The sequence below is a fragment of the Chaetodon trifascialis genome, chromosome 23, assembly GCF_039877785.1.
Source record: "Chaetodon trifascialis isolate fChaTrf1 chromosome 23, fChaTrf1.hap1, whole genome shotgun sequence".
In the NCBI taxonomy this organism is placed as follows: domain Eukaryota; kingdom Metazoa; phylum Chordata; class Actinopteri; order Chaetodontiformes; family Chaetodontidae; genus Chaetodon; species Chaetodon trifascialis.
Genome location: NC_092078.1, coordinates 14,378,617 through 14,403,734, shown reverse-complemented (window position 1 = coordinate 14,403,734; position 25,118 = coordinate 14,378,617). Strand labels below are relative to the sequence as shown.

Sequence of the window (25,118 nt, the reverse complement as noted above, 5' to 3'; positions counted from 1 at the left end):
TGCACACTCAGAAAACATGACAGATCACAGCAGGTGAGGGTCCCATCGATCTCCACTACTCTGCAAACACTAATGCAATAACTGTCAGTGGCCAGTTAAGAGTTCAGCTGCTGTTACTGACACAATCATTTCATCCACTTCTGTTGAGAAAACATCACAGTCCAGCAAAGATCATGCAATGTGCACTTTTTGTTAATAACATTAACATCACTGCACAACATCATTTAGATTATTCTCACTTTGATCATTTGTCGTAGTTCATAAAATACAAAATAAAATGCAGATTTTTGATGGCAAACTTCAAAAACTTGCAAAATTGCATCTCTAATATATTCAAACATTTGTTTTCCAACAGTATGAATGAATGAATGAATGAATGAATGAATGAATGAATGAATGAATGAAACAACTCCATCACAATGAAATGTCATTTTTAAAGAATATTTTAAAAATAATGAACTTTTTTTTGTTTGTTTGTTTTGTTAGATGAGAATAAGATTTTCATGTGAGACTCACTGACTGTGGTATCATTTTAAAGCACCGATTATGATTTTCCCTGCGGTCAGTGAACATGACACATGAGCATGATGCAGCACTGAAGTGTCGTGATGTGGAAAATAGCTAAATCAGCAGAAAACCTCAACCACATTGTTATTAATATACCTTATATAATATATATCAGGACACACGTCATGTAAATATGGAACACAGCAGCTCTCACTTTAAACATCTGCTTTAAACGTCTGTGTGTAATAAGACAACAGTGTATGAGGTCGGAAAAGAACAGCTGATGAGACAAAGCACATCAAAGATGACACTTCCTCAAACTACATTGACTATTACACACTGATACATCTGTTGTAGACTTTGATGCTCAAACATTTCCTAGACGATCTAAAGTGTTATCAAACCAGACAATAACTTCCTCCTGTTCTTGCAGCTGTTCATTTGAACCAAGTTCATTTATTTTGTGAATGTGAGCAGCCGGATAAACCAAAGACACTCCGCCTCTTTACATTGAGACTGTTCTCACTGGAGCACAGTTCAGTTCCAACCATTGCAGTGGTGCTCTCACACTGAACACACAATGATGAACTTTACCTTGATCACAGCTTTACTCTGTACCTTCTGTAAGTACCCATATGTGGATTTTTTTTTCCTCAATTCAACAATTTCTAACTTTCCTTCAGTGATCTGCCAGAACTGAAATGCACTTTTCTTTAATTCCATCATTTACGAGCACTGTTTGCTTCCTGTTGAGTTCCAGGTTTGTGGATAATTTTCTTGCTGTTTGTTTCAGTTTGGATCTCAGTTTCTGAGTTTCACACTGTGGAGGTTCAGCCTGGTGAAGAAGTCACACTGCTGTGCTCCAACTTCACAGCTGTGCCCTCTCACATATCCTGGTTCAAACTGGCCAACAGACACAATGTCACTTGCATCTCCTCCATGATGAGCTCTGATGGCAACGCATCATTCTGTGATGGATTTCAAAACAGCAAATTTAATATGACTTCCAACCGCACAACCCTCTTTCTCAAGATCAAACAAGTGGATTCATCCGACTCTGGACTGTATTTCTGTGGATTTCGCTTAAATGAAAAGTCAGTAATCGTCAGTGCAACATATTTAAAGGTTCACGGTAAGATTGCTGTTGTGTCTGTCTGCATTGTGATTGGAAAGAAACAGATTTTTAGTCACTGTCCAAATGAAGACTGATGTCAACTTATGAGAGGTAGAAAACTCCACAGAAAGTTTCATTTATTGATCTTTGTTGTTGAAGTGTGTGATGGAATAACAAAGCTGACGAGTGTGATCCTGGGCTCTCTGATCATTGTCCTCGTCATCGTCGTCATTGGTCTGATTGTCAAAATCAGCAAACCTCACACAGGTACTTATTACTTAAAATGCAACTTCCTGCTTTTCAGAAATTGTTCGCAACAACATTTTGGACCAATGAACTAACCAGATGTTGTTTTGTGTGATTCAGCTCATACAGAGGAACAGACCCCACAGCACAGCGAGGTAACCTGAGATTAACATCGATCACAGTCCATCTTTTCTGTGTCGTCTGCTTCAAGTCATTTCTCATTTTGTTTTTTCTGACAAACTCAGCCACATAAGACGAGTGACTGTAAATATTTTATTGACAGAACCTGGGCTCTGATGCTCTGAACTACGCAGCTCTGACTTTCCATCCGAAAGGAAAAAGCAGCCGAAGGCCTCCATCAGAGGACCAGCTGGAGCCCTGTGTTGTGTATGCTGCCACCAGAGCGACTCAGGAAACTGAGAGGAACGTCAGTGGGCCTCTGGAGTCAAAGCCTTGAAGCAAAATAGAAAAAGAAGCTGTGAAGACTGACCTACTTTGTTTTGACTAAATAATCAGCCTCTTCATGCGACTGGAAAATCAGAAAGAAATAAGTAAGGATGGACTAAAGCAGTCCATCTGTGGTGACAAACATCGTCTGTGTGAGTCAAAACATAAAGTGTCACCACAGGAAGACGTCAGCCAAGAGTAATGCCACTGTCCCAAATTCTGTACCTGAGAAGACAGCAGTGTTTGACCTCTGAGGAGTCTCATGCTAATAAATAATAGTGACTTCACGTTGCCATGTCTCTGTTGTTACCTGAGCAATAATCCACCACAGAGTGTCCTCATAATAAGAAATAATGGAAGTTACACAACATTTCATCATCCTGTTTAAGACATTTTGACTGCTGACTGACTGAAAGCCATTTATTCAAATCAAGTGTGGACACAACTGCTGTATTTTTATTACTGCTCTACTATTTCCTGGTCCTGTTATGTCCATCTCTTATGTCCTCACAACACTCGGGCCCATTTTGCTCCTCTTTGAAGCCATGCTGCACACTGTTTCTGTTATTCTGGAGCAACCTTTGAATTCTGTGCCAACATTAGACTTTAGCTTACAGGATCACTGCTGTTCATTTCAATTGAACATATTATTTTCTCTCATGTTTAGTTTTGATTTTCACATGCTTCTTCCTCTTATACTTTTTCATTTTGTTTGTTCTTGATTGTTAAAAGCCCCCACACATTTGAGGTTTGAAGGAGGAGAAGCCGGCAAAGACAGTGATGTACACATGACTTGTTGAGGACAAAACATGCACCAGTGTAGAAAAAGTTTTGTACAGTAGCTTTCCGCCATGGCTGTGTTTGCATACATGTGTGAGTATGCAACAAGTCCATTTTCCACTGTGGTGAAACAATGTGTGCAGAGCGAAAGCCACACGAAGACTGGCCTTCAGCTCTCTGCGACGAAACCACAAGCAACAAAAGCTGCTACTCCTTTCACACCAGAGGTTTACATCTATCCTCTTCCTGAAGATACAGTATTTTATGGATATATTTAGAAATGCAGTTGTTTAGAATCCTGTCAACAGTAAGTCCACGTGTCCTCAGACCATCACCTTCTTCACAGACCACACTAACCAGTTTCCTCAAACTCATTTCACTCTTTCGCCTTCATACATCAGCACCCTGCTTTTAGAAAAGATGCTTTGTGCAGCACAGATGACTGTGTCTTCTTCCTGAAACTGAGATACCTACAGTACAGCTGCTTAAGAGATACAGAATCTGATGCCAGAACAGGGCTGGGGGCTAACTGCTACAGGAGGGAGCAGCTGAGGGGGAAGGGTCCTGATGCTACACACCACACATGAATGTCCCACACTATCCAAATGACTGTGAATGCTCCACAGTCAGAGATCAGTGAAGGGGACATCGGCCTGCCACCCATTTAGGCCCAACAGCTCCTCTCCAGCTAGAGAGAAAACAGCAGTTAACCAAGCACACAGTGAATAAACTAATGAATAGAGAGGCCACTTAATTGTTCAGGCCAAGAAGCTCACCAGCATCGCACGCCAACCACCTCCAGCACCCCACTGTAGAGAGGCTGTTGTAGGTTTGAGCTTGTTGTTGCTTTGTAGTCAATCCACACTCATCAACCGGGCAAAAACCGGGATCTCCTCTCCAATTTTCAGCAGACTGTTTTTGTGACAATAAATCGACAGTTACGTATGTGACGGTTCTATGAATCCTGGATGACTGCCAGAGGCGGTGCGTTAGACACTGAATGGTTGTTTTTTTTTTTAAAGTGCTTTATAAATAAAGGTGAGTTGAGTTGAGTTGAGTTGAGTTGAATGACTCCGTCTCGCGCATGCGCAGGTCAAGAAGTAATACCAACAAAGTCACCTGTGAGTGACCCCCTGACGACCCCGGACAGGCTATAACTTCCGGTGTCGTCAGAGGATCTGTTCCTGCAGAATCTTCTCCTGAGGCCACGAGGATTCTGAGTGACTGAATGCTCTGGCGGTCATTCAGGATTCATAGAACCGTAGTTACATACGTAACTGTCGTTCTATTTCATCCTTCCTGACCGCCAGAGGCGGTGCCTTAAGCACTGGATGCCTAATACCAATGAGGAATCCAAAATGCATACCTCATTGACTAGAAGCAGAAGAACTTGGTAGGAGGACCACACCCAGTGGGTGAGGAGAGGCAATGTTTCCCCGATAGAACCTTGCAAAAGTGCTTGGTGACGCCCACGAGGCTGCGGCACATATTGCCTCCAGGGGCACCCCTCTCAGGGCAGCTCATGATGTGGAGACACTTCTCACAGAGTGGCACCTCATGCCAGATGGCAGGGGACGATCGCCCATCTTATATGTGTGACAAATGACGTCCACGATCCAGTGAGACAGGCACTGTTTGGAGAGAGCACAACCTTTCTTAGGACCACCAAAACACACAAAAAGCTGGTCCGACTGGCGTATACCCACAGTACTGTCCACATAGGCTCTCAGAGCCCGCACAGGACACAACAGCACCGACTTCTCGTCCCCTTCCCCTACTGGCGGATCCCTGAACCGTCTGAGTTCCACCGCAGGCAAGAACTGCTGATCGACAAGGCATGAAGCTCACTAACACGTTTCGCCAAGGTGATAGCGAGGAGGAAGGCAGTCTTCACTGACAACCACCGTGGGCCTGCCTGTGCCAAGGGCTCAAAGGGTGGCGAGCATAGAGCATCCAGCACCAAAGGCAGGTCCCATGCTGGAGCTCTTGGCAGTTGTGGGGGTGTAGTCTCAGAGCCCCCTTCAAGAAGAGGGACACCAACCTGTGGCATCCCACCGTGTTGTTATCGACTGGAACATGTCGAGATGAATTGGCGGCCACGTACACCTTCAGGGTAGAGGGGGACCGGCCGCCATCCAGAAGAGACTGCAAAAATTCCAAAATAGTAGGCACAGAGCAGTCCACAGGGTCCTCATGCCTTCCTGAACACCAACCAGAGAACAGCCGCCACCTGTTCTCATATTGCACCCAGGTAGACGGTGCCCTGGCATTCAGAACAGTATTCTGGACGGCCCCAGTGCACTCACTCAGCAATGGATCGGGCCCTGCAGAAAATGAAAATAGGCATCCTTCAGGTCGATGGAAGTGAACCACTCCCCTTCGGCAACCACACGCAGAACCTCTGCCAAGGTGAGCATGTGAAATGTCATGACCTTCAGGAATCTTTTGAGGCCCCTGAGATTGAGGATGGGGTGAAATCCGCCATCTTTCTTTTCCACCAGAAAGTACGTCGAGTACGCCGAATGGGCTGCTGCACTGGTCGTTGCGCTGGCCGCTGCACTGGCCGCTGAGGCCTCTGAAACCAAGCCTGTGGCTGAGAGCGGCACTGCGCAACTGCTGAAGAACTTCTAGGTCGAGCAGGGGGAGGCACGCTCCTGTGGAGACCTGAGAGCTGCTGTCTAGTCTGCCTGGCTTGGACCGTCCGCTCTAGTGCCTCTAAAGCGGCCGACCCAAACAACACTCCTGGTTCCACTGGGACGCTGTGAAGGGTCCTTCTGCACGCCTCTGAGAGGGGCGACTGAGCCAGCCAAACCTGGCAGCAAGCCTGGATCAGGGTGGACATCACACGCCCTAGCTCCCTGGTCATTAGGGCGAAAGCCTGCAGGGACGCATCACTAAAATTATGAGCTGATGCGTCTTGTGTCGTCTCCTGAAGGCAGGCTGAGAAGGCAAGCATGCGGTGTGACATCGAGTTACCGATGCGTCCCATACGAGCCGCTGTATCATAGGTTTTGGAGAGCAAATCGTCTGTGACACGACACTGGGGTGAAGGACAACCTCAGGGCCTCATCAGGAGAGACTATGAGTGCAGCCACCATCGGCTCAACAGCTGGCATGCGGCCAAGGCCAAACCTGGCCGCATCCTGCATGGCTGCCAGTGTTCGGTCACCAGACGTTGCATGAGAAAGAGCCCTAGAATCTCTCCAACATGCATGCAACTCCTTCAGGTACTCATTTGAAGGAGGCACAGTGAATGTGGCAGGGGCTGAACTGCGCCTGAAAAATGCGCTCACCGGAGCCGGTTGGGCTTGCGGCACATCTAGCTGCAGGCGAGCCAAGGCCAAGCGAATGATGGCCCCCATGGAGCTTCCCTCTGAGCAACCACCTGAACTATGGGCCGAGGAACGAGAGCCTGCTTCTGAGGGATGGGAGATGGTGTCATGAGAGACAGTTTCTGCCACATATTCCCCAAATTCAGTGGCCGAAGCCACCGTTGGGAGGATGTCATCCTCTGGACCCGACAAAGCCACAGGAGGGACAGATGTACACGCACTCCCTGCACCAGTCCCTGTCTGGAGGGCTAAAAAGATGGACTTCATCTGATTAAGCTCTGCTGTCAGGAGGTCCACCCTGGAAGCAAACCTACATTCTTTAGCCTTCTTCCTGGAGGAAGCACTGTCAGTGTCTGGAGCCCGCCGCTTGGGCCGGCTAGTTCGGGCTGGGGACAGCCTGTGAGCATCAGTTAGGCCTTTTGGTGAGGGGACACCACCAAAAAGTCGTTCCTCCTCAGCCAGTCTTGCAGCCTTCACTGCCCGGGGCATGAAACTGCAGTTCATGCAGGGGTCCTCTGAAAGACCTTCCCTCAGGTGCTCGAGGCCAAGACATGAGGGGCAAAGGTCATGACCATCCTCAGGCTGCAGAGGAGCCATACAGGCAGTGCAAGAGTGAGAAGTCATCATAATGGCGCTTGCCACCAATTATGAAGAACCACACTCAAAAAACAATGTATGCTGGGAATGGTAGCAAAAAACCCGACTTCCCAGCAAAGTTGCAACTACAAAACAAGTGAGCCAAATAAGGAATGCTGAAGCTATAAAAAACAGCACGGGTACGACCGAGTTGCCACCAAAACAAACAAATTAACACAGCAAGCACCGCTGCTAACTCCAAATCAAGAAGGGATGCTGCAAAAGTACAAGGCACAACCGCGTCCTTACCAAAACAATAAGATTCGCCTGAGCGAAAGCACTGCTGCTAACCGTAACAAGACAGAACAAACACACCTATGCTGGGAGAGGGAGCGAAAACACAGCCGTCACCAACAGGTCGTTACTGCAAAGCTATTAACAAAACAGGTACAACCAAGTTGCCACCAAATAATAAAGTTAGCTCGAGCGGACACACTGCTGCTAACTGTAAAGATAACAGGGCACAACTAAGCTGGGAGAGGGAGCGAGAACACTGCCGTCACCAACAAAGTACAATATGCACTGAGTAGTGGCACTTTATCAGTCGAGTCCACCGTGAAATGAGGACGAACTGAAGAAAGGAGCATCTGCGATGCCGGTGAGACAGCACACACCGCCTCCCGGAGGGACAGCTTGCCGCAGCCCTTGGGGGGCAAGCACCTCGCAGCTCTGACCAGCAATGAGCGGTCACAAGGCTACCGGCGACAAGCTTCTAATGCGTACTTCCAGCAACTGTCAAGTAACGGTGATAATTAGCTCCAAGCTAATGCTACGGCCATAGTACACCTGCAAAGCGACAAGAACAAAGGAACAGATCCTCTGATGACACCGGAAGTTATAGCCTGTCCAGGGTCGTCAGGGGGTCACTCACAGGTGACTTTGTTGGTATTACTTCTCGACCTGCGCATGCGCGAGACGGAGTCAATCAGTGCTTAAGGCACCGCCTCTGGCGGTCAGGAAGGATGAAATAGAACCCTTTTACCACTCAAAAGCTCCTTCGTCTGTATTGTGAGTTCAGCCATTTATCTCAGACCTCAACAACAGCCGGCTTTTGTTTCCTCTTTCCAGTTGCATTATCCACAGCTTTGATTTGACTTTGATTTCTCATTTGAAAGCAGAGAGCTGAGAAGCTGCTGGAGTTTGAGGTTCAGCTCTGAGAGGAACTTGGTGACGTCCATGAAGGCCAAATCACACTTGCTATCACTGACCATATTGACAGCTGGCATTAACGTGTGTGTTGGGTGACCCAGTCACAAGTGGACAGCTGAGACACATCACCGTTCACATCTGCGTCTGTCAAGCGTCTCCAAGGTGTCCAGCTGACCAAAGTTTGTGTTTCAGATTTCATTACTGTGTCCGTCCGTTCATCCGTCCACACGTTTTGAGTGTTACCGTCTCCCTTGTCATGTGTAGAAAAGTAACGAACAGGCAACATGCAACAACAGGAAGACTGGTTTCCAGCCATACTCACACACATCAAAGACTGAGAAGGTGCAGCGAAAACAATGCTGCTTAAAAAATCACCAATATATATCAGACTCTTCAGACACTGGAAACTGAGCATTTACTTTGTGCATCTTAAAGACTCTGGACACATGAGACAAAGCGTCTGTTCTGCTGACGGATGAGCATGATAGAGGTGTGGTTGTGGTTGGTGGGTGGATTCACCAAGAAGACGAGAAACTGAGTGAATGAACCCTTCATCAACATGTGTGACACAGGAGCTGGGCTGTGAAGAATGACTGGAGGATATGTGTAACAGATGGCCAAGAACAGACAATCTTCAGTCCCCAGAGCAACAATAAATGCCACAATGAATGACTGCAGTCATCACTTCAGAAGACACATCATGTCAGGACACCTCTTGTGGCCACTTCTGTCATCCGCAGTATATCGACACCTTGATGTGAGACGATACGGAACAGCACAGTGGGCCAGGTTCATCCATCCATGGCAAACAGTGTTCATAAAGAGCTAAACTAAACTAATAAAGCATGACACATGAATGGGACACTGTAGGTTCCTTGTTAAATCACAGTCACAGTGTTTGGCAGCTGTAGTTTCATCCTGGCTCAACTACAGCACATACTCCCATCAACGGCAAATAATATCCTCCATCTAGCCTGCAGCTTGTTCTGCAGTCAAACACTGGAAACCATCTCTCAGCTCTCTTATGAGGTCAGCTTATGTGGATCCTTTTCTTCTTCCATCTGTCTTTGTTCATAGCATTGTGTGTACTTTGCTGTGAAGATTATTGTGACAATACCATTTTCTGAATGAAATAAGTTTGTCCTTGAGCTTACATGTTTGCTCATTTGGCTGAAAGCAAGCCTGTGGTCAGTTTGAGGAACAAACACACAAAAAAAAACAAAACAACAAACAGCCCACCTCTCTGTATAAAGAGCAGCCTTCCTGGAGCACACTCTTAATTTGTCAGACGCACAATGATGAACTTCACCTTGACAGCAGCATTCATTCTCTGCAGCCTCAGTAAGTACTGCCATTGACTTAATCGTAGCAACTTTAATGTTAATTTTATTATGAGATGTTCAACCTGCCCTAATTGAAGTGAATCTGCTTCTTACTGACTTGTGAACCTTTATTAAGAGGTGTTCGTGGCTTTATAATGAGGAAGCCTCTTATCGTCCGCTGGTTGTTTCAGGCTGGATCTCTGTCTCAGCTTCTGAGTCTCAGACTGTGGAGGCTCAGCCTGGTGAAGAAGTCACACTGATGTGCTCCAACATTTCCAAATATGATGGTGTGATGTTCTGGTTCAGACTGGTGAACAGAAACCAGATCAGCTGTATCTTTGTTCTGTACAATTCTAAGAGCAACGCCACATTGTGCGATGGATACCAAAGTGGAAAATTTGAAATGAGATCCAACACGTCCACTGTCTTTCTCCAAATCAAACAAGTGGATTTATCTGACTCTGGACAGTATTTCTGTGGATTTTACAATAGTGGACGTCCACTGTTTAGTGTAATATATTTAAACATTGAGGGTAAGATTATTATTTTTTGTCTTTTGATTCTCAAAATCAAAAGTGGCTTTTATAATTTTGATGTAAATCTATTCAAAAAAATATGCTCAAGGCTAAATGTGTCTTCATTTCTTAAAAAGGCAGCCATGACCCACATGACGACGTGCACAACGAGTGCGAAAGTAAGATTCTTCTAAAGATTTCTTTCATTGTTCAGATCATCAGATGTTTGAAGGCGAAACAGTTGAGATAAATTCAGTTTTGTCCATTTTAGACATCAAGTCTCTGAAGGGAAAAAGAGTCTAACTGAGTGATCTTTCTCGTAGACGACTCTGAGGGAATATCAAAGCTGATGAGTGTGATCCTGGGTGCTCTGACTGTTTTCCTTGTCATGGTCATCGTTGCTCTGGTCGTTAAAAGCAGGAAACGTCAGAACGGTACTTTGTCACAGCTTCGGTGTCTATCTTACATTTGGTTTTGTTGGTGGTGGAAATGCTCTTCAAGTTAAAAGCTCCTGTTTTACCAGAGACAGTGATCAATGAACTGATCAGATGTTTTGTTTCTGTCACTCAGCTGGTGAAGAAGAACAGAGTCCAGAGCAACGAGAGGTTTGTTTGATTCAGTCCGATGACAAACAGCCAGTGCTGCATTATATCGGCTAATATTAGCTAGTCCCAGAAATGTTGGTGTATGTGTATATATGCATGTATACAAGATGTATTTATTTGCATTGAGTATATATGAGTTGCTAAGTAAGAAGAAATTAAAAAAAAAATCTATAAATTATGTTTGAGGCACTTTGCACACAGTGCCTCCTTTTCATAGTTTGTCCATTAGAGAGCACTAATAAGTTTATTTTTCAGATGGAAAATGTGCTGCTCAGTCAATATCTTTGTCACAATCCTTTAAAGAATGACATTAAGGGCATCTTATCAAGAACATCTAGACTCAGGAAGCAACTGTAGCTGCAGCTCAGAGTAGAACTGAAGCTTCGTCATATTAATGTGCTGTTCAGTGTGTAATGGAACAAATGTAATACTGGAATAAATATCAAACATACTGCATTTCTATTGACACTCCAGTTTTCGTTTTTTAATCCCTGGTGTTTCCACTCAGGTCTTTTATACCCACAATGAAAATGTGCAGTGCGATGGAAACACACTTACTGAGTCGACAGCTCATGAGAGCAGCAGACAACAGTGTTGAACAAAGGCAGAGCTACAGTGTTAGAGATTTCTATCCATTGATTGGACGAGCTGAAAGAGTGTGCGTCCCCTTTTGTTCGTTTGTTCATGTGTTGCTGCACAAACAGGAAAGTCTACATTTGACCACAACTCAGTGTCCACAGCCGATTTTCATGTCACTGGATAAGAAACTGAAAGGGCTTCAGGAGAAGTCGAGAATAATCCAGAAGTCTGAGAAGACACGTTGGTGGGTGTCAGGAGGACAGATTTGAGCATCAGCAAGATGTGAATGAATCCTTTTCCAAAAGGATAGATGGTAGGTAGATGATCAGAGGACAGAACATATCTACCTGAAGGCATGGCTTTGCATTGGCTGGTCAGTGTGAACAAACAAAAGAGACCCCGCCTCTCGAAGCCTCTCTGAGCCTCTTGTCGGAGCTCAGTGATGCAAACTCTCCCTGCAGAGACACTGAACGCACATTGAGGAGCTTCACCTTGCTAACAGTTTTACTTCTCTGCACACTTAGTACGTTCAGGCTCGTCATTATTCTCAGCACCAGATAATGTAGAAGCCAGCAGAATTTCAGCGTGCAGATTAGACCTGAAGGACTTTTGTTTTTTTGGCTTTATTACAGTCAGTGTTCGTCTCTCTGGTCGTCTCTGCTGGTTGTTTCAGGCTGGATCTCTGTGTCAGGATCTGAGGCTCAGACTGTGGATCTTTTCTCAACTTTCCCAGTCTTTTGTTGCTCCTGTCCAAACTTGTTTGAAACCTGTAAATCCATTAAATTCAGATTTCAATTGATTAAATGTCAGAAAGGATTAGCAAATGATCACAGTCTGTTTTATTAAAGTTTTGCACAGTGCCCCAACTTTTTTGGGAAACAGGGGTTTAGTTGTTTGGATACTTACAAACTTACAGATTTGGGGGAAACTCTGCTGCAGTGTTTGTGACTCTGAATGTGTGATTTACAGAATCTGGGCTCTGATATCACGTCGTTCCTTCCAAAGACAATGAGAAGAAGGAGGCCTGCAGCAGAGAGAGGAGTGGAGACTCATGTTATTTATGCCGTCAGCAGATAGACTCCAGAAGAAACGGGAACTGCAGCTCTGTGTGGAACATCTGCTTCATCATATTAATCTGCTCTTCTGCTTTTCTGTATGCGTGGCTGCAAAACATATGTTCATAAAGAAGTTCCTACTGTGTGTTCATGGAGAATTGACATGTTCTTTCTTTCACTTTCATGGTCAAAGTCTCTGTCACACAAAGGACACTGATGACTGTCAAACCTCCTTGTAGAGAGAGTCAAACGGTTTGTCTGTTGGAGGGAGGAGTGAGTGAAACACATATCACAGGAAGAGGCAGCACAGTGTGGTGTGAGCACAGCTGAGAGGAACGTCAGTGGGCCTCTGGAGTCAAAGCCTTGAAGCAAAATAGAAAAAGAAGCTGTGAAGACTGACCTACTTTGTTTTGACTAAATAATCAGCCTCTTCATGCGACTGGAAAATCAGAAAGAAATAAGTAAGGATGGACTAAAGCAGTCCATCTGTGGTGACAAACATCGTCTGTGTGAGTCAAAACATAAAGTGTCACCACAGGAAGACGTCAGCCAAGAGTAATACCACTGTCCCAAATTCTGTACCTGAGAAGACAGCAGTGTTTGACCTGTGAGGAGTCTCATGCTAATAAATAATAGTGACTTCACGTTGCCATGTCTCTGTTGTTACCTGAGCAATAATCCACCACAGAGTGTCCTGATAATAAGAAATAATGGAAGTTACACAACATTTCATCATCCCGTTTAAGACATTTTGACTGCTGACTGACTGAAAGCCATTTATTCAAATCAAGTGTGGACACAACTGCTGTATTTTCATTACTGCTCTACTATTTCCTGGTCCTGTTATGTCCATCTCTTATGTCCTCAAAACATTGGGGCCCATTTTGCTCCTCTTTGAAGCCATGCTGCACACTGTTTCTGTTATTCTGGAGCAACCTTTATATTATATTATATTATATTATATTATATTATATTATATTATATTATATTATATTATATTATATTATATTATATTATATTAGATTAGATTAGATTAGATTAGATTAAACTTTATTGTCATTGACAGAGTGCACAGAGATAACAAAATGCATTTTAGCATCTAACCAGAAGTGCAAATAGTCATAATATCCAAGAAATATATAAATACATGTAAGTAGTGCAAGTGGTATGAGGTGAAAAACAGTTGAGGTAGGTGCAGGTAGTGCAAGTAATTTCTATGAAACCATAAAAACATGTGCAATATGGTATGCAAACAGGTGACATGTGCAACAGGTAGTAAGTGGCAATGCAGTAAAAGTAAAAAGTACAGTAAACAGATGAGCTATACAGTGTATATAAAATATTAAATATTAAGTGAGTGAATTCTGTGCCAACATTAGAGCTTTTGTCTGTGGCACATTGTGGCAAATGTCATGCAGCCTTCATTAGACTTTAGCTTAAAGGATCACTGCTGTCCATTTCTTCACTTTCAGTCTAAGACAAGACTTCCATCCAGTGAGCAGAGAAATAGAAATGCTGTGTCCGCAGATGAATTAGGCCCTCCCTTTTTATTTGGAACAGGTGCAGACAACAGCAGCAAACGTTGTTGTTCCAGCAAATGTCAAGTAGAGTCGGTTGTCAAATGTTTCTTCCTCTTTTTCTTTTCCATTTTGTTTGTCATCGTCATTATAAAGTCCCCCACACATTTGAGGTTTGATGGAGGAGGAGCCAGCAACAACAATGACGTACACAGGACTTGTTGAGGACCAAACATGCACCAATGTAGAAAATGTTTGCACAGACAATTGTTCTTGATTGAAATAAATATACTGACTTTTTAAAATTTGATGAAAGTCTCAATTGTATGCTGACGTGGTGAATGTGTCTATAACAAAGACAAAGGTTAGCTTTCCGCCATGGCTGTGTTTGCATGCATGTGTGAGCATGCAACAAGTCCATTTTCCACTGTGGTGAAACACTGTGTGCAGAGCGAAAGCCACAGGAAGACTGGCCCTCAGCTCTCTGCGATGAAACCACAAGCAACAAAAGCTGAGCGACTTTCACACCAGAGGTTTACGTCATTTCTCTTGAAATGTGAAGATATGGTATGTTTGTCATATATTTAGAAATGCAGTTATTGCAGTCTGCGTCTCCTCAGACTGTCACCATCTTCACAGACCACGTTCCTAAAACTCATCTCACTCTTTCACCTTCAAACCTCGGCACCCTGCTTTCAGAAAAGATGCTATTAACTAATGAATACAGAAGCCACTTATTTATTCAGGCCAAGAAGATCACCAGCATCGCACTCCAACCACCACTGTAGAGAGCAGCATATTCAGATGTCACAGCTGTCAGGAAGCCTCCTTCCTCCTTCCTCCTTCCTTTCCCCATGTTTCCTGTGCTTCTCCTCTGTGCCATGTCAGTCTCTCCTTGTGTTTGTCCTTGTGTGTATATGTGTGTGTGTGTGTGTGTGTGCGTGTGTGTGTGTGTGCGTGTGTGTGTGTGTGTGTTTGACTGGACTAGGTGTTTCCCTGTAATCCCGGTTCACTTCCACCTGCTTGCAGTCCAATCAGCCACCACAGCTGCAGCCAATCCACAATCATCAACCACAGGATAAAAACCAGGATCTCCTCTCCGGTTCTCAGCAGATTGTTGTCTCACTCGTCTGGTAACAAGTCTCAACTTCTTTGCTTGGCCTTGTGCTTATCTCTCCTTCAGAGTTTTCCTCATCTGTATGACTAAAATGATTGTCTTTGTCCCTCAGGATCATCTCTTTGTGTCTCCAATCTGTTACCTCTGCCCAGCTCCAGTCCACCACCTGAAGAAAGCGCTGACTCTCTTCACCTACCTGCCTGCTCCTCGGCTGGATCAGCTTAGATCGCGTCCCTGTGAACATTAGCCAGATTTTTGTGACAATAAAACCTGTTTACCCCTCAAATACTCTTTTGTCTGTTGTGAATTTAGCCATTTAACTCAGACCTCAACAATAACAGGCTTTTGTTTCCTCTTTCCAGTTGCATTATCCACAGCTTTAATTCGGCTTCAGGTGAGGAACTTGGTAACAGTTGAGACACATCGCTGTTCCCACCTGCATCTTTCAAGCGTTTCCAAATGTCCAGCTGACCAAAGTTTGCTTCTGCTAGAAGGTCAAAAGTTTGTCTTCCTTTACTTTGGATATGTAGTTGTTAGCTGTTGGAGACGATAATTAGATCAATACTAATTTAATCTGATTGACAACATAACAAGAGGCCCTTGAAGAAGACTCTCAGTTGTCTATTCGCTGTCTTTGGCCCAATTTTCAACCAAAATACCTTCTCTGCATCACATGATTTCAACTCATACACATCCACATCCATCCTCCTCTGTTTGCACCAACGAGTGCTAAAATTCTAAGTTGCCCAAACTGTTGTATTGCTGCTTGTGCTGATCTTTTTGCTGCTACTACCGCCATGTGTGAGTGGTATGGTAGGTTATTGTGCGGTCAGTTAATGAAGAAAATCGAAAAGCTTTCTTACTTCACCCCTGTTTTAGGTTTTTTCCTGTCCTGTTCCTGTGTTCCCAGTCCTGATTCAGGGCAACTTCAAATGCAGCTCATGGTGGAACACATGTTTTGAGTGTTAGCATCTCCTTTGTCACCTGGAGAAATGAAAGTTTTTTATAATGAGGTTACAGTATTCATGCAAAATTAACAGCTTTTTGTTAATGAGATGAGTTTTGCTACTTCTTTATTTTTCCCTTTTCTGCACAAAATCACCTTTTCACGTTGCCTCTTGGACACAGATGACTGTCCAGATCGAGATAGTGGAGGAATGAATGAGGTAAGCATCACTTGTTTTGACAGGAAGCCCAACTGAGGTGAAATGAACTGTGATGCACTGGTCTGGCCTGGTCTTTGTCACAAAGGGAGAAAACTGCTATATTTGTACTAATACAAAAAACAAAGTGTAGAAAAGTAACCAGCAGGCAACAAATTGCAACCACAGGAAGACTGGTTTCCAGCTATAACCAAAGACTGAGAAGGTGCAGCAAAAACAACGCTGCTAAAAAGCCACCAGTATAATCAAACTCTTCAGACACTGGAAACTGAGCATTTACTTTGTGCGTCTTAAAAGAATCTGGACACATGAGACAAAACGTCTGTTCTGCTGAAGGATGAGCATGAACATGAGAGAGAGCATGATCTTATCTGATGATGGTGATGGTGGGTAGGTCACTTCAGAAGACACAATGTGCCACTCTTGCCTGTTCAAGTTTTGTATAAATACGCATCTCGTGCAGTTTTTAATTTGTTGTATATTTTTTCACTGTATTTTTCACTGTTCTGTTATCCATATTGGCAACAGTATTTTTCTAAATTGTACATATTGGTAGTGTGTGTGTGTGTGTGTGTGTGTGTGTGTGTGTGTGTGTGTGTGTGTGTGTGTGTGTGTGTGTGTGTACATGCACAGGGACTGCAGATGGAATTTAGCTGGTGGCTATTAGCTGACATACATCTCTTCTTGCTGAATGTTTTCTGTACATGGTCTATGTCAGGGTCTGTGTTTTTGTGGGTGCTTTTTGGGTTTCTGTATTTGTGCTTGTGCTCCTCTTTCCACCTTCCCCCTCCCTTTTGTGGTTTTGTCACTGCAAGTGCGACAACTACCGGGGCTCTCTCTCCATAAAACACTGGTCATTCCTCCACCTCGTTGCCAGATTATTCCCAGTCACCTCGCCTACGTCTCCTAGTGGTTTCTGTCTCCTGTGGGTCGCAGTCTCCGGTTCTGGTTCCTTTGCATGTGACGTTTCCTCCGCCTTCTGTTTTTTGAGAGCTGTTTTTTTACGCCTTAGCCAGTGGTGTTTTTCTGTGGTTAAAATCTGTGAAAACTGTTTGACTGTGTCCGGCTCTGCTACTGTTGATTCAAATTTGCATACCGGTAACAGTCTACTAACAATAACTAAAAATCCACAGAACGAATTGACATGAAAGCATGAAAACCTTCATGTTCCCTCAGACCATTTTAACTTGTCCATAACTTTGATTAATTACCAAACAACTGCTGAGCAAATGACATTCTCTCTCTGCATTTAGTGCAATTTAGCTAACGTTAGCATGCAAAAATACAACGGTAAACATTATCAATGCTAAACAGCATGTTAGCGTTCTACATAGACCCGTGCAAATCAATGTTCTTTTTTGTGCAACAGCATTTCTCAAGTGCAATTCAACATATGGCATAGGTAGTTTTTTCATATCAATATTGGCAATGGTATTTTTAAGGGCAGTAGTATTTTTATGGCAATTAGCATTGTACATAATGCACATATACATAGTTGATTGCGGCATAGAACAGCCTGATGGGCAGCCGCAGATCCAGAAGTATTGCATTACTTCCATCTGCTGGATTGTAACAACTTCACTGTGCGAACGATTTACGGTGTCCACTCAAATGAATCCCATTCACGACATTGCCCATTCTGTAATCCATATGTACCCTTGTACATATGCTTACAGGCAAAGGTAGCAAGTCCAAAGTGGCTGTTGTAATAACTGACAGTGTGATTGGAAAATGAGACACAGGTAAGCAGGTGGTTGTTGGGGTCAGGTGATTGGGAGAGATGGGAAGGTCTGAGAGCATCTAGTGGATGGATGGAGAATGGCAATGAGAGCAAAGTTTCATAGAAATGGGAGAAGTGGGACTGTGGCTGAAACAAGGGACAGAGAGGCAGAACTGGCAAAACAGGACTGAGGCAGCCATTATGACAGCATACACCTTGATTTATGAATTTGCTCCCTCTCCATCTAATTTCTCTTTTAGTTAAGATGATCAGCCAGAGGATTCTGAAGGTCTTCTTGACACAGATCAATGCTATGGCTCAGAGAGATGAACTATATGCTGCTCCAAATCCTGGCAGAGTACAAGCAATTCAGGATGCACAGAAGTCCTGAATGACCACAGTCTGCAAGGCTAAATGGCTCAGCTTTCAAAAAGAGTGGCCTCACAATGGCAGGATGTGGTGCTTGTGGAAATTCCAGCACATTCAGAATAAAAGTGTGCCTGTTTTTGAAGGAACTATTAAAATTTAAAGCTGCTAATAATGCAGAATCTGAACAACTCCTCTGCTGTCAATACAGTGTGTCAAAAAGTGTTACTGCTAAATACTTAATAACAACTGCTTTTTTACATAGTTAAAATCTGAAATTAAAATTACTATTTTACGTCAGTCATAATGGAAATCAAGACTTTTTGCAGAGCAAACACAAAGCACCACCACCTGTATTTGATGAGCATGGTGTGAATCATTATTGCTTTTGCACAACTGTCTGAAACTGTAGCAACATAAAGACAACCTCTTCATGTCCAGAGGACGGTCTGGTTGTGATATATCGTTTGTATATACAGTAATAGCAACATCTGTAGCAAATAACATGGTCTAATTGATAACTTAACATAGCAGCTAACATTTTGTGTGAGCACTTCTTTTTTTTTTCCTTAAAGCATGGGAGGATACAGGATAAAAGACTGCAAAACACCCCACCTCTTTACGTTGAAAGCACCCTTACTGCAGCACAGTTCAGTTTCGGACATCGCAGAGCACACGCACCATGAAGAACTTTATAACACTTTTTTGTCTCTGCAGCTTCAGTGAGTACTGGCATTGAGTTACACTAAACTATATTTAGAATGCTGATAATGCCAGCCCACCGACACTTAAAATGTGAAAAAGTTTATTTAAAGTTGCTGGTCATATTCGTCTTGTTTAACTGAAAGTCTTGTGTGTTTCAGGCTGGATCATTGTCTCATTCTGTCAGCCTCAGACTGTGGAGGTCCTGTCCGGTCAAGAAGTCACATTGGTGAGCAACAACATGTCCAACTATAAATCGGTGACATTCTGGTTCAGACTAGTCAACAGAACCAAGACCAGCTGCATCTCTGTGATGATTGACTCTGCTGACAACGTTGTATACTGTGAAGGATTTCAACATGGAAAATTTGAAATGAAATCCAACATGTCCACTGTCTTTCTCCAAATCAAACAAGTGGATTTATCTGACTCTGGACAGTATTTCTGTGGATTTTACAATGGTGGACGTCCAGTTTTCAGTGTAACACATTTGAATGTCAAAGGTAAGATCATTCTCAATTCTTGTCTTTCTTTTGGTACCCATTCTTTGTTCATTAATGTTTATACAGTATTTTCATAATTGTCTTCCAACAACACAGGCAACGAGTGGGTATTCAAACATCAGCAAAATGTCATTATGATGCAAATCTGTCAATCAAGGCTAAATGTGTCTTCATTTCTTGAAAAGGCAGCCATGACCCACATGACGACGTGCACAGCGAGTGTGAAAGTAAGATTCTTCTAAAGATTTCTTTCATTGTGCAGATCATCAGATGTTTGAAGGCGAGATTTTAACAGTTGAGATAAATTCAGTTTTGTCCATTTTAGACATCAAGTCTCTGAAGGGAAAAAGAGTCTAACTGAGTGATCTTTCTCGTAGACGACTCTGAGGGAATATCAAAGCTGATGAGTGTGATCCTGGGTGCTCTGACTGTTTTCCTTGTCATGGTCGTCGTTGCTCTGGTCGTTAAAAGCAGGAAACGTCAGAACGGTACTTTCTCACAGCTTCAGTGTCTATCTTACATTTGGTTTTGTTGCTGGTGGAAATGCTCTTCAAGTTAAAAGCTCCTGTTTTACCAGAGACAGTGATCAATGAACTGATCAGACGTTTTGTTTCTGTCACTCAGCTGGTGAAGAAGAACAGAGTCCAGAGCAACGAGAGGTTTGTTTGATTCAGTCTGATGACAAACAGCCAGTGTTGTATTGTATCGGCTAATATTAGCTAGTCCCTGAAACGTTGGTGTATTTGTATATATGGATGTATACAGGATGTATTTATTTGCATTGAGTATATATGAGACGCTAAGTAAGAAGAAATTCCAAAAATGCCCAAATTATGTTTGAGGCACTTTGCACACAGTGCCTCCTTTTCATAGTTTGTCCATTAGAGAGCACTAATAAGTTTATTTTTCAGATTGAAAATGTGCTGCTCAGTCAATATCTTTGTCACAATCCTTTAAAGAATGACATTAAGGGCATCTTATCAAGAACATCTGCTATCATATGTATTTAGAAATGAAATAAGCCAAATATCTTTATTAGCATCTGCCTCAAATGTTAGACTGCAGGAATAAATCATCATGTCAAGCCGTCACATTCAACCTGAAAATACTCTTTTCACAGAATATGGGCTCCGATGAGCTGAACTACGCAGCCGTGATGTTTCGACCGAAAGCAAAAAGAAGAGAGCTGGAGCCAAATGTTATTTATGCTTCCACCAGATAGACTCAGGAGGCAGCTGGAACTGATGCTGTATCATATCAAGCTTTGTATGCCTTGTTGGTGACAGCAATAATCATTCATGCCAAACTTTGAATTTTGCATTAAAGATCTGATGTTCATTCATTGGAGTGCGTCTTCATGCTGCAGAGCTTTAATTCTCAGTATTTGCATGTGGTTGGTGTTTGATGGAGGAGCCAGTAAGGACAAAGATGGCTGTCCAGATTGTCTTATACTGAGATTTAGTTGGACGTCTGCAGCAGTGGAGGAGCAAGTGAGGCACACACCACTTGTTTGACAGGAAGAGACAGCACAGTGTGGTCTGAACACAACTGTTCATCAAAGCTTTCTGATGAAAGAATCTGAAAGAAAAGTGAACACTAGCTGACTTTCCTGTGTAAGAGAGAAAATAAACACCTTCACAAGATATTTCTGAAAAGACCCTTGAAAAAACATCAGTGTGAAAGCTGCATGTGATACCACAGCATGCCTTCACAACTATTTGACCCCCACCTGTCCATCATTTCACCAAGGTAACAAACAGTGGTGTGTCCTACTCTCTGCATCATAACCACACAGGTGTAGGGATTAGGGGAAAGAGTGAAGAAGGGATGAGGAGCAAGGGATGAAGGCGTGAGGAATGGAGGGATGAGGGTTGAGGGATGAAGGAGTATGGGAATAAGGGTGAGGGATGAGAGAATGAAGGGAGACATCTGGATCATGGATGGATCAATGGAGTGCGATGATGAACCAGTGTGAGATCCAGGATTTTGGATAAGATTTTGGCATTAGTGGTGGTCAATCCACAGGCCACTTAACCCGTTTCTGAGACCATCAGAGGATCTTGGGGGGAAGCTTGACTGGCTTGTCTTGGTTTACGTAGTGTTAGGCAGTGCTAGTTTTCCTCCTTTTCCCTTTCTTTTCCCTGTATTTCCTGCCCCCCTTGTGGTCTCGTCTGTCTTCCCTTGTCTGTCCAGGTCCATGCTGTGGGCTGCACCTGCCTACTCAGCTCCTCCTGTCCTGCCTCCTCTCACACCTGCAAGTCATCACCTCATCTACTCCCTAATCAGCAGTGTATTTAAACTCGGCTCAGTCTTCCAGTATTCGTCGGATCGTCTGCTTTCCTTAGTGGTACTCCGTCCGTTCCTCTGCCAGTATTCGGTCCACCTGAATTATCCTGTCGATACTTACTTGAACTCATTCTACTCATTTTTTCAGGAGCTTTCATCTGCCTGTAAGCCCTCAGCCCAGCTCAGCCTTGCCTGTGAGAGGAGTTGGAGCTCATCCTGCCCAGAGTGTTTTTGCTCTCACCTTCTGTTTATTCCCGTTTTTGTGGACACTGTTGTGGAATTTGAAGGCCAGATGTGCAATCCACAACAGTCCAGAAATAGTCAAATTCAGCTGTCTGAGAAAAAGTGCTCAAAAGGATCTGCAGGAGTCAGGGTCCGAGATGCAAACACTTTATTGCCGCGGCAGCAAAGGGAGAGAAATCCAGAAACACACAGGGTGTACATCTGAAGAAGTCTCTGACCTACAATGGTCAGTGCTCTATCTTTTATACAGTTCTGCTGAAGGTATTCCCCGCCCTTGGGGCATCTTTTCTTTTTTCTAGGCTCTTCTATTTTTTTACACCATTAGGTACTTTTTGGCTGCTATCTCCTCTTTTCTCCTCTCTATTCCTCTAATTATACACCATTAGTTTTTGATTGTCATGGGCTCTGTTTTTTAAAAATAACATCAAATTACATTTTATTATCATGATTGCATGTAAGCATAAGGACACATCACATAGAAAATGCTTCACAAACATAGTAAAGTATATTAAATCATCCCAAACCATTATTCGTTAACACACAGTAAATCATAGTTGTGATTATAAGACCATTTAGTTCTTTCATGATTATAACAAATGTTAAACATGGATTAAATACAGTAAGGTTATGTAAGGACACGCAGGGTTATATTAGGTCACAATCATCCTGGTCTGAAACTGGTCAGAACCGGCTAAAACACCTGCAAGGCCATGGAAAGCACCAAAGATTTATGGTCCAGGTGTCCTGCCCTCGCAATGTTGGCTGCATGGTGTCTTGCAGCTCATTATCGTCGCTGCACAGCAACCTCCCTTCTTATCTTTGCACTGGCATCTTGGCCTTTCATGTGCTCTTCCTTCACTTAAGCAAACAGCAATTATTTTTTACTATCATATCAGGCTTGCACAGAGCTACTCTTATCATATCAAACTTCATAGAGCTGCTACTATTGTTTACCATTAGCTTACAGTGTTACACTTGATTCTTCACATATCGATTCTTCACATATTAATTCTTCACGTATCAAATAGAAAAATTATACTACAACACCCTTTATTAAACCTTATTCATTCTTAGTCCAGAGTGTTTTGGATCTCGCCTTCTGTTATCCCCGTTTTTGTGGACACCTTTGGTTAATAAACCATTTTGCTTTTTCGACCAGCCTGTTCTCCTGTGTTCTCTCTGAAGCTGTCACTGTGAGTTACCTTCCTCTGGTCTTAGTGTGCTGGTACACGCAACATGTGGACTTAGGAATGAATCGTGTCAAAAGAGGTGGACTTGTTAAGGTCAACCGGCGCCCTGGGACTCTTTGTTTTCTTTCTCGTCACCATTGGTCAGGTGGTGACCTTCTTGCATGTTTTTAGTGTTTTTTTAATGGAGGATACCCCGGGTGAACACAGGGAGAACATGCAAACTCCACACAGAAAGGCCCTTTTCCTCGAGAAGCAGGCACTGAAGGCATGGTGGAGGACACGCCCCGACGCCTAAAGCGCCCCAGGCAGGAATCGAACCCGGGACCTTCTAGCTTTGAGGCGACAGTGTTACCACCGATCCACTGTGCCATCCCAGCCAAGTGGCATGGTGTCTCTGTGTCATGTAAAAAACAAACAAAAATAAACAAATACGAAGCTACAAATGCAGTCTGTATAGCAGTGGGCTGAGTATGTTGCTGAGGAGCACCACTGGTCAGAATGATGGAGCTCAAGATGCATAGCATTAACTCTCTGTGTTGTGTCAGCTCTCCCACTGACAGAGGGAGGTGTTGACCACAAGAGGAGAACAAACAGAGCACTTTAAATACCCACAGCTTCTTTTAGCAGACCCAGAGGAGCCATTGTCCAAGTGAACAATGCATTCTCTCTCTTCTTGTGTAATCAGTTGTTCCTCCAAGATCATCATCTTCCTATCATATAGATCAACGCCGGTATTATAAAGCTACTGTGTCACCAAAAGGGGTGGCAAAATCACATCTGACTCGTGGTCACCACATATTTCCACATGTCCCCTCTAGGGGGTACTGCAGATCTCTGTCTATCAAAATTTCCGGCTCTATAAACAGTTTCTAAAAATGTGTTTTGCTGTTTTGCCTCAGCATGACGTTTGTGTGTCACTCTGCAGTCGGCCATGTGTATAGTTTGACAACAGAACACTGTTTTCATGTTCATATGCTAAAGGAGGAAAGTTTCTCTGTGCTCACCTTAAATCTGAGGGTACCATGGATGTACAAACAAGAATTTGTGACATCGCAGCTAATTTGAAAACCGGTCATGGTCCAAGATATATCTCACACACATGTGATGTGGAAACTTGAAGCCTCCAACACACAGACTCATACTTTTCAGGGAAGTTGGGACACTGTGTACACTGGCACCCCCCAAACCTGAAAATTAAAGCAAACATCCAAAAACTTGAAAGGAAATGGTATTCAACCAACATGGAAGGAGTTGATTTGCCCTAGCAAGATAGTCTTAAAGCAAATAGGAAGGCCTGCAAGGACACAGCAACGTATTACTCGTTATTAACAGAGGAAAATAAGAACCAGCTCAGGTTGCTTTTCAGCACTGCGGACAGAGTCATAACTCTATTGAGTCATGTATTCCTATTGCCCTCAGTAGTAACAACTTCTTGAGCTTCTTTAATGTTAAAATTCTAATTATTAGGTGTAAAATTCATCACCTCATGTACTAAACTGGTACTGATTTATCCCTCAAACACAGGAACTGTCATGGTCTGGGGTTTTATTCAGCCTTTTTTTGTATTTATATTGACCCTTGTTTTCCCTTTGCTTCAGCTGGCTCGGTGCGGAGAGGCGGGGCCGTTCGGCTCAGGGGAGAGGCACACGAGACGCACCTGCTGCTCATCGGCAATTAGCCGGCTTCTTATGCTCCGTTCACAATCGTCCCTGTGCCTGACTATTCCTCAGTCCAGCCGTGTTCACCCGTGTCTCTCGTCCTCGAGCTTTTTCTGTAGTCCTTAGCCTTGTTACGTGTGTATTGGAAGATTTCGTGCTATCCGCCAGTTTTGTTTAGGGCGTGATTTCTGTTTCAAGTGTTCATAAGTCTTGTCTCTCCCTTTTGGAGTTTTTCTGTTTGTTTGTTGACTTTGAATTTTCCCCTCGTGGTGCTTTTTAGTTGTACTTTGTTTTCTAATAAAGTCCAGGTTTTGAGACTCTGCAATTTGGGTTCTGGCCTTGATTACACCTCGTAACAGGAACCTT

At 43.5% G+C, this 25,118-nt stretch overlaps 2 protein-coding genes across 2 annotated transcripts; both read left to right on the top strand.

Moving 5' to 3' along the window:
- The first annotated feature begins 1,087 nt into the window (after window positions 1–1,087).
- On the top strand, window positions 1,088–2,324 carry LOC139351822 (uncharacterized). The gene is made up of 5 exons (XM_070993826.1): window positions 1,088–1,130; window positions 1,301–1,639; window positions 1,781–1,888; window positions 1,988–2,022; window positions 2,151–2,324. Exons 1-5 carry the CDS (start codon window positions 1,088–1,090, stop codon window positions 2,322–2,324), a joined length of 699 nt encoding a protein of 232 aa, XP_070849927.1.
- A 7,182-nt stretch (window positions 2,325–9,506) lies between these two features.
- Window positions 9,507–24,772, top strand: LOC139351821 (uncharacterized). Its single transcript, XM_070993825.1, has 8 exons — window positions 9,507–9,543; window positions 9,725–10,066; window positions 10,372–10,482; window positions 19,034–19,209; window positions 20,000–20,034; window positions 21,569–21,722; window positions 21,810–21,855; window positions 24,693–24,772. The coding sequence occupies exons 1-8, from the start codon at window positions 9,507–9,509 to the stop codon at window positions 24,770–24,772; spliced, it is 981 nt and encodes a 326-aa protein (XP_070849926.1).
- Window positions 24,773–25,118: the final 346 nt, after the last annotated feature.